The sequence below is a fragment of the Ovis aries genome, chromosome 9, assembly GCF_016772045.2.
Source record: "Ovis aries strain OAR_USU_Benz2616 breed Rambouillet chromosome 9, ARS-UI_Ramb_v3.0, whole genome shotgun sequence".
Taxonomy (NCBI): Eukaryota; Metazoa; Chordata; class Mammalia; order Artiodactyla; family Bovidae; genus Ovis; species Ovis aries.
In genome coordinates this window covers 88,934,381-88,950,295 of record NC_056062.1, presented here as the reverse complement: position 1 = coordinate 88,950,295, position 15,915 = coordinate 88,934,381, and the positions used below count along the sequence as shown (strand labels likewise).

The window sequence follows — 15,915 nt, the reverse complement described above, 5'->3', positions numbered from 1 at the left end:
CCCTGTCTCTCTTGCTGTCTCACCTCCTGCACCACCCTCAATATAAAATATTCCTAGCTAAGCCATTGTCTTGGGGAAACTGCTTTTGGGGAATCCCAAGCTAAACCATTTGCAAAATATTGATACATACTACTCATCACCTTCGTCCCAGAACTTTGAGGTAACACCACTCACCAGTTTGGGGACTGCTCTCAGGGGAGGACATGTCAGCCTCCACTAACTTTCTTTTGTAGAAATCTGTTCTTTGACGCAGTCTTCTCACCAGGCTGTGTAGCTGGGCATCCGCGTACTCATTAATAACAGGTGGTTTGCTTTTTGGATGAAATGGAAAAAATAAAAGGTGAGAGTCAGATCTATAAAGGAGATACACACAGGGGAGGGATTAAGTTTCTTCCTCTTCCCCATACACCCAAGATAATGTATTAACTTCTCCTTTCTACAATTGAATAGAACAACCCAAGAATAAAATTTAATGGATATGGTGCTCATGCAATACAAATTTCCCACTGAAAAACTAGCAAATGACTATTCTGTGATGCAGTCCATAGGGTCGCCAAGAGTAAGACACGACTGAGTGACTGAACTGAACTGATTCTGTGATTCTGTCATCAGACTGGATCATGAGAAGAAAAAATGCTATAGTTGACATGGTAGGCAGAGTTCTAAGATGTCTCCTTGGCTTGCATGTCCTAGGTAATCCCAGGGACAATGAATACGGTGGAGTTTACTTCCATAATTGGTTACGTCATGTGGCTCAGCTGACTTTAAGATAAGGAAATTATATCGATGTGTCTGATGTAATCAAATGAGTCCTTTAAAAGCAGACAGTTTCTCCAACTAGTGACAGACAGAAAGTCAGAGGTTTGAAGCACACGGGGAGTTTCACTGGAGGGAAATTCTCCATTGTTGGCTTTGAAGGAGAAAGCAGTCCCCTGATAAGAATTGCATGAAGCCTCTAGGAGCTGAGAATGATCCCTGGCTTGTAGATAAAAAGGAAGCAAGGACTTCAGTCCCACAGCTGTAAGAAACTGCATTCTGCCAATAATTGAATAAGCTTAGAAGTGGATTCTTCTTTGGTGCCTCCAGATAAGAGCCCAGCCAGGCCTGGCTGGTACCTTAATTTCAACTGTGTGATGTCTAAAGCAGAGAACCCAGCCAAGCCCACCCAAACTTCTGAGCTATGCAAATGTGAGCTAGTAACTGGTTGCTGTTTCAAGTCTCTAGAATTGCCATAATGTGTTAAGCTATAGTAGAAAACTAATAGATCAGCATGCTTTAATAAACTTGCCTTCTAAGAAAACATACAAAATAAAGCATACAGTAAGTCCCCTGCCTAAAAACGAGTTCCACTCTTGTTTCTTTTTGTTCTTTCTCTGAGCCTCCAGTTCCATCAGGCCTCCATTAGTAAGCTTCTTGTGTTGCACAGCAAGGAGTTCAGTGAAGCCGCCCTCTTGCAGACCTAGCTCCAGCTTCTCAGTGAAGGTCATTAAGTTGCTGAAGACCTCTTTGGACTCCTCACCCGCCTTCTTAAATCCACGAAAGTTGTGAACAAACTGCAGACAAAGGTTCTCCCAAATACCATTCTTGGTGACAGCTGTAACCTCGTGCCAAGCGTAATCAGTGTTTTCATGGTCTTGTAAATCAGAATACTGGAATGGGTTGCTATGCCCTCCTCTAGGGAGTCTTCCCAACCTGGGGATCAAGCCCAGGTCTCCTGCGTTGGATGTGGAGTCTTTACTGTCTGAGCCACCAGAGAAACCCTGTAGTTGTTATAGTCCTTCCAATGTTGTCACAAGGTTGTTCCTGATTCATTCCTTGTCTTTGCTGCCTGACCAAGTGTGATGTAAATAATATTTCTTGAAAGTCACTATAATTCCCTGGTCCATAGGTTGGATGAATGAGCTAGGTACTACTTTGATCCTAGGATGAAAGTTGTCCATGAATTGGGGGTTGGTGGTGGTGACCCAAACATTGTCAAGCAGCAAAAGAATATTGAATGGGATGTCCTTCTCTGAGCAATATTTCTCCACCTCCAGGACAAAGTGGTGGAAAAAACCAGTTCTGGAAAATCGCCTCTGTAACTCAAGCTTTGGGGTTACAGTACCCTTCCACACAATAGGAAGAGAGTCCCTGGCATGTTTATAAAGGCTCTTGTGTCAGGGAGTGTTTAACAGGAGGAATCCTACGTGCTGTTTCTCTCAAGTCCTGTGTTTCTTTTTAAGCAGAACAGCAGGCTGCTCCCAGGAACTGAGGTCATTGTGTGAGACAGGCTGGAATCTCCTTTAGTAAACATTCTCTTTATGACAAACTCAATTCATCAAGACCCTTTGTACAAGTATAATAAATAAGGGGGAATTGTCAGGGAACATTTAACAGGAGGATTCCTGCATGCTGTTTTCTATTTCTCAAGGATTCTCTGCTCTTTATCAGTTCCTATGCCAAGAATGAGTAAAGCTGCATGCAGTTCTCAGGACTGAGGTCATGGGATGAGGCAGGCAGTGACTCTTCAGCATCAGTGACCTTGTATGCATTAGACTATCCATATTGTGGCTATTGATAACATTTCATCCTGTGTAATAGCTGAGCAATCATCTTACTAAAGATTTATAAGCCTGCATTTCTGCTAATAAAGCACCTTTGCTCCATCAGAGCTTGGGTCCCCGTGTCTGTCTGTCTGTCTGTCTGTCTTTCTGTCTCTTTCTCTCCTCGGCTAATTCTCTGGAATGCAGAAACCCGTCTAGCCCACTCCTCTGCCCAGGCTTCTAAGACTCTCTCGAAAAGGCATCCGGTGCCTTCACCCCCGCCTCGAGAGTGTGCCCTGTGCTTTCCTGAGAGATGCAAGTCCTGTGTCAAGGACTTTATTGGTTCTCTGCGTAAACCAGGGAGTATCATCCTCTTTCTCTCTTTCACTTTACTTATCGTCACCTCTGGACTGCCAGGTCCCGGTCCATTAAAGGACCCCAACACTCTTGAATTCTCAGAATGATTAAGAGATTTCAGCTTCATATCACCAGAAGCATTGCCACCAAACAAGAGTTAGCCTGTCCGTTGCTGCTTCATAGCCCGGCATCACTTTTCCTCCTTACTGATGCAACTTCAGTCTGGCACCCTCTGTAGTACAGTCCGGTCTCATCCACATTAAAATCCTGATGGGACAAAAATGTGATTTCATCAATAATTTCTCAAAAAATATTTCTCAAAGTATTTCAGGAAATTTCCAGCCACCATATCTGCATTTGTTGCCTTGCCACTTACTTTTACATTGTAAAGGTCGGCTCTAGCCTTGGACTGATGAAATCAGACACAGCTGGCATTAAAAGGTGTGCTGTCTGATTCTTCACTATGGTTCTTCTTCAGGTCTTCACAAAGGCTTTCAGCTCTCTCTTGAGGCAGCATTAAGCTGAGTGGGACTCAACACTGATCCTGATCCTGCATCTACACTCTGAGAAGTTTCTCCACCTCCTCCATCACTCTTCCTTGCTTCTTCGGTTTTATCGTTGACGTCATTGGCACAGCAGACTTCACATGTCCCATGAGTTCGTCCTTCTTCAGAACCATGTTGATGGTTGAACAATTCATGTTGTAAGAACAAGTGGTGTCTACCATCTTTTTGCCTCACTCTACTCTCTCAGGTATTTTCTTCCTGTTTCCGTTGTTATTGCTTGGCACTTCCTAGCAGTGCCAGCTATATCACTGCTGCTTTTACACTTGCTTCTGGACATCTCGGGCTTGAAATAAAGATGCTGTACTACCGTATGCTATACAGTACTGTACAATAAATTGCACAAAAGTACAACCGCTTGTAGAGGATGCCTGCATGTGACAATGTATGTCAGATGTCTGAGTAACTTACACTACTGGACATGTGAACACGTTTGCATCCTTGAAACTGTGCAGCTTGAAGGCTTGTATGGAGTGGACTTAGTTTATAAACTAGTATATTTTATAAAGATCTGAGTTTCCTCATAGTTTATCCTCAAAGCTCTAACTTACTCTTGCCCTCCTTCTGAGTCTAACACTGGGTCTGCTGCTGGGGGCCAGCGTGAGGAACTCCGCCCATGGCAAAGGTCATGAGGAAGGAGGCTTGGCATACGCAAAGGCGTGATCAAGCCTCAGGAAACCCCCTGTTCCCGAGCATCTAGCCCCAAAACCAGAGTCTGTTTTATGCTCTCACCTACACCTCTGACTTTACGGGGGGCTCTCCCCCATAGCCGTTTCTCTCGGAGAAGGAGTTAACTTGCAGCTCCAAGGCAATAAAAATTCCTGGGCGTGACAAGAGTGTTTCAGCTTACGGACTGCTCTGAAGGTTATCTAGCCTGCCCGTTTAGGTTCGTCCGGCCACATGTGATTATTTACAGCCTCCCAACCTGAGAGGCACGAGATGTTTTAGACTTATTAAAGGCAAATTCTTTTGGGGAGTTAGAAATTATTAGTATAGTGGGTTGGTTAGGAATTATATTGGTGAAGGGTTTTTCATTTGTTGTGCCAATAATTGCTGCTAATTCCCTCCCCTGGGTGGGACAAGGATGTCTCAGGTCAAACCTCTCTGCTGACAGACTAGCTTGTGTGACAGGATTATCCATACTCCTGCCACATGATTGTTTACTACCTCAACCATAAACAGCACAGAGAGTTTTGGAGTATTTTGAAAGTCTTAATTAGCATAGGGCTTTTTCTTCTTGTTGAGTCAGTGATTGCCGCCAGGCCTCCGTATCCTTAGGCACCTCGGAATATATTAATCAATGTATTGGGAATATAGAAAAGGAAATATAGTAGTTTTTAAGGTTAGCAATACTAAACTTTTTGAGTTAATGAATTTTCTCTTTTGTAATAGGTCACTGTACTTTGTTATAAATCACTGTGTCCTTGCTATGTAAAAACGTAACTTTATCACTATCTTAAGACTAAATAGATCTTAAGGGGAGCATTGGTGAAAGGATTTTCATTTGTTGGGCTGATGTTTGCTGCTAAATCTCCATGTTCCCTACCCTTATAATGAATATAACTAGCATATAGAAATAAGTATTAACCTTTAAGATTAATCATGTTAACCTCGGGTTAAATAAATTCCTTTCTTGATTGTAACTCACTACACCCTCACCCTATAGGAATGTAACTTTATTTGGAGGGTGGTGCCTGGTTTAAGAAAAAAAACCCTTGGAAAAAATAAGTTTTTTGGTTATCAGAAAGAAAGGATCATAAAATGTCAGCAGGTCTCACTCATGGCCAGAAGATGATGTAATATCCCTAAGACCTTTTTTTTTATACATTTATGTGAAGCACCTGATTTTGATAAAGGTCAGGACTGCTGACCCCCACGTGACTCTGTATTCATCCCTATGTGTAACAAAAGGTATATAAGCAAACCCCAAAATAAAGAAATCGGATCAGTTTCCAGAAAGACTGATTCCCCCATGTCGCTTCTTTCTTGCTGCTGTTTTTCTGGCTGAATTCCCATCTGGAGCATGGATGCTATTCCACGTAATCCAAGTTATTCAGCCTCTTTTTCTACACTATCTCCTACTACACTATCCGTTTCTAATCTCTCTCTATATCTGTGATTAAATATGTATTTTTCCAAAGACGCCGACGCTGTCCCCACCTTCGAATTCCCTGGATCCACCGGGGCTGGACCCCAGCAGTCTACATGGACCCACATAAGTTCCAGCCATTCTCACCTTTTCACATCCATATCTGCCTTTTCTGTCTCCTTTCCAAATGGGAACCCATGGGGTTCACAGTGGAACTGGGTAAACTGTGCATTCTATTTAAAGAGGACTCTAATATGAGCCCCTCTCCACTAATATCCATTTTCCACCAGGTCCATAAATATATCATGTCTACCTGTTTACAAATTCCCTGACCATTGGTGTCTTTCTTTCTCCCCTTATAATTATCATAGGATAATTTGCACCTCTTTCAAATGTCTAAAGCCCTGCTTGAGCAACAGGATTTTTCAGGAGTGTCTGTGTCCCACTAAGACCTTTATAAACCATTCAAGGATTGAGCAGCAGTGGAAGAAAATCTGATACACAAAACAGACACAGGAGGGCATTCAGTCCACAAAACCAAGAAGCATTTTTATTTTCTGATGAGAACTTGCTGCCATTTATATCATGTCATAAATTTCTGCTTAGAATCTTAGTATGCCTAGAAGCTTATTCATTCATCAAACAGTTATTGAGTTTCTACTTTTCACACTGGGAGTAAAAAGATATGTTGAACAGACACTAGCCCTTTGGATGTTCACAGCTTAATGGGGGAAGCAAGGATGTAAGTAAGTAGCTAATTAGAAGTAATAAAAATACACAGAGAATGCTGTGCTCACACTGAACTTGGCCTGGGGATCAGAGTGGCCTCATAGGGAGAGCATCACAAGTCTGGAAGGGTTAGAATGTCTTTGACAGAAAAATGAAATGAGGCCCCTCCTAGCCTTGAGAAGAACATGTTAAAAATATGAAATAAATATGATATGTTAAACAGGTGTTTTGGCGTGACTGGAAGGCATTGTGTACATGTAGGGGGCCAGGTGTCGGTGGGGTGGCAGAAGTAGTGGTTAGGTCTGGAAAGGTGAGTGGGGTCAGGTTATGACAGTTCCTGTTTAATCTGCTTACAGTTTAAACACTGACCTATAGGCCAGTGGGAACCAATGGAGAATATTAAGCAAATAAGGTGTATGAGCTGATAGACATTTTGGAAAGGTAGCAATAATGGGAGAATTGAAGAGGAGCAGTGTAAATGCATATAGGCAAGGAAGGAAGCTAATAGGTTAGGTGAGAATTGATGGAGGAAAAATGGACTAAAGGAGTATTGTAGAGGCAGAAATCAAAGAATTTGAACTTTCTGGATCTTTTGGATAAATCCAAATAAAGAATCAAGAATAATTTCTAAGTTTTTATTGCGAGAGAATAAATTTACAAAGATTACTATTACAGGAGACTAGATTTATGAAAACATTAATAAAAATTTGAATTCAGAAAGAGATGCTTGTATGTAGTGGGTATATGAAATGATTAATTGTGTCTATAAGTATATGTGTGTGTGTTCAATTCATGCTGTTTGTAGGACTTTGTGCGATAGGACCTTGCTTGTGACACTCAGGAAGCATTCGGGAATATAATTCTTACAACAAGATGTTGATGACCTGGTGTATCTGGGATTTTTGAAGCTATGTTTGTTTTTGATATTATCATAAACTGACAGTTTCAAGATCAGGAACTGTATGTTTTCTTTATATTTTGCAAGATCTAAGACAAGGTATATTTTAAATAAACATTTGTTGAATAAATAAACCCACTAATTTCAACCTTTTTCTTTGACCTTATTTGATATTCTTCAGTGCACTAAAAAAAAATCCATAAAAAGTAAGGTTGAGGCTTGGTGGATTACTGACTGTAAAGTCAGGTGTTCACACTGTCAAAATGTCTAATTCAAGCACTAAGACTTAAAGAGAATACTTTTCTTTCCCTGAATTATCTGTCTTACTTGATCATATAATTGGCCCTTAAAGGCTATGGTTTTTCCTGTGGTCATGTATGGATATGAGAGTTGGACTGTGAAGAAATCTGAGTGCCGAAGAATTGATGCTTTTGAACTGTGGTGTTGGAGAAGACTCTTGAGAGTCCCTTGGACTGCAAGGAGATCCAACCAGTCCATTTTGAAGGAGATCAGCCCTGGGATTTCTTTGGAAGGAATGATGCTGAAGCTGAAACTCCAGTACTTTGGCCACCTCATGTGAAGAGTTGACTCATTGGAAAAGACTCTGATGCTGGGAGGGATTGGGGGCAAGAGGAGAAGGGGACGACTGAGGATGAGATGGCTGGATGGCATCACTGACTCGATGGCCGTGAGTCTGAGTGAACTCCGGGAGTTGGTGATGGACAGGGAGGCCTGGCGTGCTGCGATTCATGGGGTCGCAAAGTGTCGGACACAACTGAGTGACTGATCTGATCTGAACTGAAGTGAGCACCAGTTTGTACTGTGTAAACATATCTCTCAGTTACATGTTTACAATTGTATTATAAAGCATGTCACTATTTCTAATCCATAGCTATATTTCACATACTCTGTATTTTTCTTTTTGTGTTAGCTGAACATCAATATGCTGATCTATTCCACCTTTTCTGTTTTTTCCAGCTGTTTTCCACAGTAATCCTTGCCTATCTTCTTCTCCACCAATGTACATATAGAAGTTATAAATGTATTTCTCCTTAGGTAATTTTGTGAATGAATGAAAAAATGGAGGTGAAGAAACAATATTCCATAAAATAAACAAAAAATTGTATGGTAGCATGACGGAACCAATGAAATAAGCTTTATATAACAAAGGTTCTTTTGAATTATACTTGATAATTCTAGTTCATATTGTAGATTTTTAAAAGAATTACTCCTCATAACGCCTTGGTGAAGAATTTAGGAAATGGTAAACATATTTTATAAACTTTGATAAACAAACATGAGAGTAAAGCTTTATTGAGAGTCATCTCTGACTGACATGGATAAGCCTTTTAGATTTTGTGTGAGAGGCGGACTATAAAAAAAGCTGAATCACAAAGAATTGATGCTTTTAAACTGTGGTTTTGGAGAAGACTCTTGAGAGTCCCTTGGACTGCAAAGAGATAAAACCAGTCAATCCTAAAGGAACTCAGTCCTGAATATTCATTGGAAGGACTGATGCTGAAGCTGAAACTCCAGTCCACTGGCCACCTGATACGAAGAACCGATGCATTGGGAAAGATCCTGATGGTGGGACAGATTGAAGGTAGGAGGAGAAGGGGATGACAGAAGATGAGATGGTTGGATGGCATCACCGCAAGCTCTGGGAATTGGTGATGAACAGGGAAGCCTGGAGTGGTGCAGTCTATGTGGTTGCAAAGAGTCGGACATGACTGAGCAACTGAACTGAACTGAAGTGCACTGAATATGTACTTATGGAGGAATAAAGAATTAGTTATGTCAAAATACAATTTATTTCTCTTTTTGATAAGGATTCAGAGGAAACTCATTTCTAAAATCAATTGATAGCAAATAAGAGAATTATAACAGTATTCCTTACTTCCTAAATTCAATCAGATAGAGGCAAAAAATTTACACAATTAACAATTGTCCCTGTGTTTGGGATTGCAAAAATTTTTGCACTCGAGGACAATGTATCACAGTAGTATTGGGATGGGTTAGAAGTAGGCTTTTTTTTTTTGTCCACTGAGAGAAAAGTCAATGCGAGAGGAAAGGAAGGAAAGAAAAGCTCATCTGCAGGTGACTTAGGAATACCAGTGTCACGAAAGAGTAGGTATGTAAATTATAGAGTTTGAACTTGATTCTTTAAAAACTATTGGTGTTTATAGGGCTCTAGGAAAGTTTTCATGTGCACCCTGTGATACATATACTCTAGTTTAAGACTGAAGCTTTAACGTAACACAAACGGATGGCAAATTTTGATGGGGCAAAATGAACAGATAGTAATCAGGGATGAGTCTACAGAGAAGGAGGAATGGTACTTTAATGATGTAAAGGGAAGATACTCAAAACCCTGAGGAAAGACGTGTTAGTTGCTGCCTTGTTGAGGACAATAAAGCCTGAAACATTTTAATATAGGATCTCCAATCACCTATAATTTAGCTTGAAAGGTCCATTGAGACCACTGAAGAACCATAACAGAATTCTAAACCGAAGAGGGACATTATTAGCTATGTTCTAGAATGTTATTGTGAAAAGAAAGATGGTAATTACTTGTGATGAGGAAAAAGTATGATTTGAAGAGGGAAGAGAGTTGAGGTAAAATCTGTGGACTAGTGTAACGGTAGGAAATGTCAAATTTGGTCAACATAAGACACTGATAGTGTTCTGCCAAAATTATGTCCGTCCAGAGCCTCAGAATGTGGCTGTGCTTGCAAACAGTCTTTACAGATGTAACTGTTTATGATGCGGTCACATCGGGGAACAGTGGGCTCTTAATCTAATGACTGGAGTCCTCCCTATAAGAAGGCCAAGTGAGAGCATGGAAGAAATGCATGGAGAAAAACATGTGACCACAGAGCAGAGGCTGATGCGTCCATAGTCCAAGAAACACCAAGGATTGCTGGTAATGACCAGAGGCTAGGAGAAAACCTGGAGCAGATTCTCCCTCAGAATCTCCCGAAGGGCCGACCTTGCCAATAGCTTGATTTCAGACTTTTGGTCTTCAGAACGGAGAGAGTAAATTCCTGTTTCTTGAACCCACTCAGTTTGTGGAAATTTGTTATGGCAGCCTTAGGAAACTAATAGAATTAGCAAAGTAGGTAATTGTGATACCACATGGACAACTCAGATGGAGATACAAAAAGCTGCAAGACAAATTGAAATATATTAAATTTAGCATATGCTAAACTTGAGGTGTGAATGGATAATCAAGATCTTTTAACATACACTCAATATTTCAGGCAGTTGAAAATTTGGATCTGGAAGTCAGTTGGAGGCTGAACAGAGAATCACCTGTCTAGAGGAAATGGTACAAATTATACAGAACAACATAAGACTGGGAGGTCACAATCTTGGAATTTGCTGACATTTAAAGAGCAGCAAAAGTGAAGGAGCGGAGAAGCAACAATTAGAGAGGGGGAACAATTTGTGAAAAATGTCACAAAAGTTGGGGAAGCTGAGAGTTTGAAAAAAGAAATCAGTGCTATACCCAAAGCAAGACGGGGACTAGACTAAGGAGGACTCTATGTATTTAGCAAGTAAGATTTCATTGGTAATTTTTAAGAAAATTGATTGGGGAAAAATGTAATGTGATCAAATTTTGTCATTTTTCTCCTCAATTGTCTCAAGTATTTTGTAAAATCAATACTTAGAATCGACTTTTGTTCTCTAAATAATACTTTAGATTTCCATTCATTAGTTCTTAAATTCATTTAAATGTAGTATTTATTTCCTATGATAAAATCTTCTTGAATGATTTTTGGCATTTGCAAACTTTGCTAGATTCTTCTTAATGCTTAATTAAATGACAACTCACTTAAAAAAATTCCAGTTGGTTAAAGTCTTTAAAACCCAACGATTTCTGTCTGGAAAAACAGATAGGAATTAGGTAATAAATTCCAGGGAAGGTGTGGTCAAAATGGAGGAGTAATAGTCCCTGAATTCACCTAAATTACAACTATTAATGAGCAACTATCTAACAGAGAAACGCTCTATGAGAAAGACAGGAAGACCAGCAGAAAATAATTTTACAGCTAAAGATATAAGGAAGGAACCACAAGAAGATGCACAGGTGAAATGGAGACACGATGCAGTCAGGACCCACATCCCTCCATCTGTGACCCACAGTCACAGAGGTCCTCCCCGAGAATTGAGGGATCTCAGCTCCAAATTGGGCTCCTTAGACTGGGGGTCTTGCACTGGGGAGATGAGCCCCTAGAGTGTCCAGCTTTGAAAATCAGTGGGGCTTCTGCGTGGGATAGCCAGAAGACTATGGAAACAAAGTCTCTGTTCCAAAAGGGTGGATGTAAAATCTCACACTCTGTAAGTCTCAGCACAAAGGCAATAGTTTTAGAGAAGCCTGGATCAGATCCCCTTGCTCATCTTGAAAAGCCTCCTGAAGAGGCAGGGGCGACTGGGACTCCCTCTAGGGTTGGAGATGCTGGCTGCAGCCAGTTTGGGGAGCTTGTTTCACTGTGTGGACCCTGGTGCTGGAAAGTGCCTTTTAGGAGCCCTCTCTTTAGCCTATTAGAACTGCAGGCTTACCTGCCTATCTACCAGTGGACTGACACCAGGTCCACTGCCCTCTATCCTGTACAGCCAGCCATGAAGGGATCTTTCTGTGACCACTGGCAGACTGGTATCAGTGTTGTGGCCCCTTGGACCTCAGTCTTGGGGGCCAGGCATTTGGGACTCAGCTTCCCCCACCACTGGGCCACAGTCACTGCATGAGGCAGGCCCTTGCAGTCAAGTGGGCTGGGAAAAGCCTTGCTTACCAGCATGCCCACGGAAGTCAGGCCTACCGCAACAGAGGAGGGCTCCCAGATTATATGGGGGCACCCCTAGGGCATATATCTGATGGCTGCAACAGTATGAGACTAGAAATCAACCATATATTTGTTTCAACTACAGTTGTTTAAAAATACAAAACACACAAACGTGTAGCCAAAACAATATGCTACTAAACAACCAGTGGGTCACTAAGAATATCAAAGGGAAAATTAAAAAAAAATCCGAAGACAAATGGAAATACAACATTTCAAAATCAGTGAGAGACAGCAGAAACAGTTCTAAGAAAGAAGTGGATAATGATACAGACCTACCTCAAAAAGCAAGAAAAGTCTCAAGCACTCTATCCTCAAACCTAAAAACTAAGAAACAAACAAGCAAACACATCTCAAAGTTAGAAGAAAGGAAATAATCAAGATCAGAGCAGAAATGAATGAAATAGGGGAGTCTCTCTCCCCACCCACCAGGAAGAACCAATACAAGAGATCAATGAAACTAAGAGCTATTTCTTTGAAAAGATACACAAAATTGACAAACCTTTAACCAAACTAATCAAGACATAAAGAGAAAGAACCCAAATAAATAAAATCAGAAATGAAAGAAGTTGTCTCTGACACTACAGAAATACAAAGAATTATGAGTCTACCATGAAAAATTATACACCAATAAAATGGACAATATGGATGAAATGGATAAATTCCTAGAAATGTACAATTTTCCAATACTGAATCAAGGAGAAATAGACACTATGAACAGACCAATTATCAATAATGAAAGTGAATCAATACTACTACTAATAATAATTTAAAAAAACAAGTCCAGGACAAGATGGCTTCACAGGTGAATTTTACCAACTGTTTAAAAAAACTACTACTTACCCTTTCCAACTATTCAAAAAAACTTGAACAAGAAGGAATGCTTCTAAACTCATTCAATGAGATCAATATTATTCTGTTACGAAGACCAGACAAAAACATCAAAAAACGATTACAGGCTTATATCCTTAATAAACATAAATGCAAAGATTCTCAACAAAGTCTCAGCAAACTGAATTCAATAATACATTAAAAGGATCATGCACCATGATCACAAGGAATTTATTCCAGGGATGAAAGAATGAGTCAATATCTGCAAATTGACCATGTTAACAAACTGAAGAGCGAATAGCATGATCGTTTGGATATATGCAGAAAAAGCTTTTGACAAAGTTCAATATTCATTTATGGCAAAACTCGCAACAAAGTGGGTAAAGAAGGAACGTCTCAGCATGATAACGGCTGTATGTGACAAGTCCGCTGTCAGCATCATACTCGATTGTGAAAGCTGAAAGCCTCTGCTATGATTTCAGGAACAAGATAAGTGGACTCATGCTACTCTTATTCAGCATAGTTTTGGAAGTCCTAGCCACAGCAGCCAGACAAGAAAAAAATTAAAATCTTCAAATTTGAAAGGAAGAAGTAAACCTGTCACTGTTTGAAAATGATGTGTTAGTATATGTAGAGAATCTTTGACACTAGCAAAAAAATGTTAGAACTAATAAATTCAGTAAAGGTGAAGGATACCTAATTAATATAAAAATATGTTGCATTTCTATATGCTAATAATGAACTATCAGAAATAAAAATTTAAAAATTCATTTACAAGTGCATCCAGAAAAAAGGTATGAAAAAAACCTAATGGAGGCAAACATTTTGTTCTCAAAATATCAATGTCATTTTTCATAGAACTAGAAGAAATAATTTTAAAGTTTGTATGGAAACACAAATGATGTTAAAAAGTTAAAATAATCCTGGAAAAGAAAAATGTGAGTTTATTGTGTTCCCTGATTTCAAACTTTATTGCAATGCTAATGTAATAAAAACAGTATGGTACTGGCCAAAAACAGACACATAGGTCAATGGAACAAAATAAAGACCACAGAAATAAATCCACATTTATATGGTCAATTAAGAATGATGACAGAAACAAGAATATACAATGGAGGGAGACAGACTTTTCAATAAATGCTGTTGGGAAAACTGGATAGCTACATGCAAAAGTATCAACCTGGATTATTTTCTCACACCATATACACAAATAAACTCATAATGTATTAAAGAATTAAATGTAAGGCCTGAAACCACAAAACTCCATACATGTCATGTCCTTTATTTTTTGGATCTGTCTCCTCAGGCAAGGAAAACAAAAGCAAAAGTAAACAGTTTCAACTACATTAAACTATAAAGCTTTTGCATAGCAAAGGAAACTAGCAATGAAATAAAAATTCGGCTCACTGAATGAGAGAATATATTTGCAAACAATATATTCAATAAGAGATTAATATCCAAATTGTAAAATGAATTTAGAGAACTCACCATTAAAAAAAAAAAACAGTTTAAAATTAGGTACAGGATCTGAATAGAGATTTTTCCAAAGAAGACATCAGTCAGTTCAGTTCAGTCGTTCACTTGTACTCGACTATTTGCAACCCCATACAAATAGTCTGCAGCAAGCTAGGCTTCCCTGTCCATCACCAACTCTCAGAGCTTGTGATGGCAGAATAGAAGGATGTGTTCATCTTCTTCTGAGAGAACTTCAAAATTGCAACTTGATATTGAACAACCATTGACAGGAGAACATTGGATGCCACCAAAAAAAAGATACCCCACATCCAAGAGCAAAGGAGAAGCCTCAACAAGACGGTAGGAGGGGTGAAATTGTATTTAGAATCAAACCCCATACCCACCAGAGACACACAGATAGCTCAGACAAAACTTTGTGCACACCAGGACCCAGAGGCTCCACATAGACTGAGCGAGACCTGCCTTTGAGTGTTTGAGTGTCTCCTGCAGAGGCACAGGTCAGCAGTGGCCTGCCGTGGGGACAGGGGCTCTGGCTGCAGCAGACCTGGGACATGCCAGCATGTGGCACAAACCCTCTTGGAGGAGGTTGCCATCAGCTCCACCATAGATTTGCTGAGCAGATGCCCACAAACTGCAGAACAATTATACTACCAAAGAAATTCTCACGCTGTTAAGAAAGTTCTAGGACCCACAACAGATTTCCCAACCTGGGGATCTGGCAAACGGACTGAGAACCTCCAGGGAATCTGACTTTGGAGACCAGTGAGATTTGTTATAGAACTTCTGCAGGACTGGGGAAACAGACTCTTGGAGGGCACAAACAAAATCTTGTGTGCACCAGGAGCCAGGAGAAAGGAGCAGTGGCCCCACAAGACTTGCCTGTGAGTGTCTGGGAGTCTCTGGCAGAGGTGTGGATTGACAGTGGCCTGCCACTGGGGTCAGGGGCACTGAATCCAACAGTGTGGGCATAAGTCCTTTTGAAGGAGGTCTCCATTATCGACATTATCCCTACAATAATTTGGCCTCAAGCCAAACACCAGGGAGGGAAAGCAACTCCCCCCATCAATAGAAAATTGGGTTAAAGGTTTACTGAGCATGGCCCCACCCGTCAGAAGAAGACCCATATTCCCCCACAGTCAGTCTCTCCCATCAGGAAGCTTCCACAAGGCTCTTATCCTCATCCGTCAGAGGGCAGAAAGACTGAAAACCACAAACACAGAAAACTAACCAAACTGATCTCATGGACCACAGCCTTGTCTAACTCAGTGAAACTATGAGCCAAGCTGTAGGGCCACCCAAGACAGACGGATCATGGTGAAGAGTTCTGACAAAATGTGGTCCATTGGAGAAGGGAATGGCAAACCATTTCAGTATTCTTTCTGTGAGAACCCCATGAACTGTATGAAAAGGCAAAAAGAAGACCTGGAGATGGCCAAAAGACTTGAAAATATGCCCAAGGTTAGTAACCATCAGTGAACTCCCATCAAAATCACAGCGAGATCTCACCTCACACACATCAGAATGGCTATTAAAAAGTTGCAAGTGTTGGTGAGGATGTGGAGAAAGGGAACCCTCGAGACTGTCGGTGAAAGTGTAGGTTGGTGCAGTC

The 15,915-nt window shown here is 40.5% G+C and overlaps 1 protein-coding gene across 1 annotated transcript in view; it reads right to left on the bottom strand.

Annotated features, from left to right (window-relative positions):
* Window positions 1-15,915, bottom strand: part of CNGB3 (cyclic nucleotide gated channel subunit beta 3) — a 183,074-nt gene that overhangs the window by 92,315 nt on the left and 74,844 nt on the right. Inside the window, 1 exon segment of the mRNA NM_001143664.1 lies at window positions 175-311. Coding sequence (NP_001137136.1) covers window positions 175-311 — 137 coding nt within the window.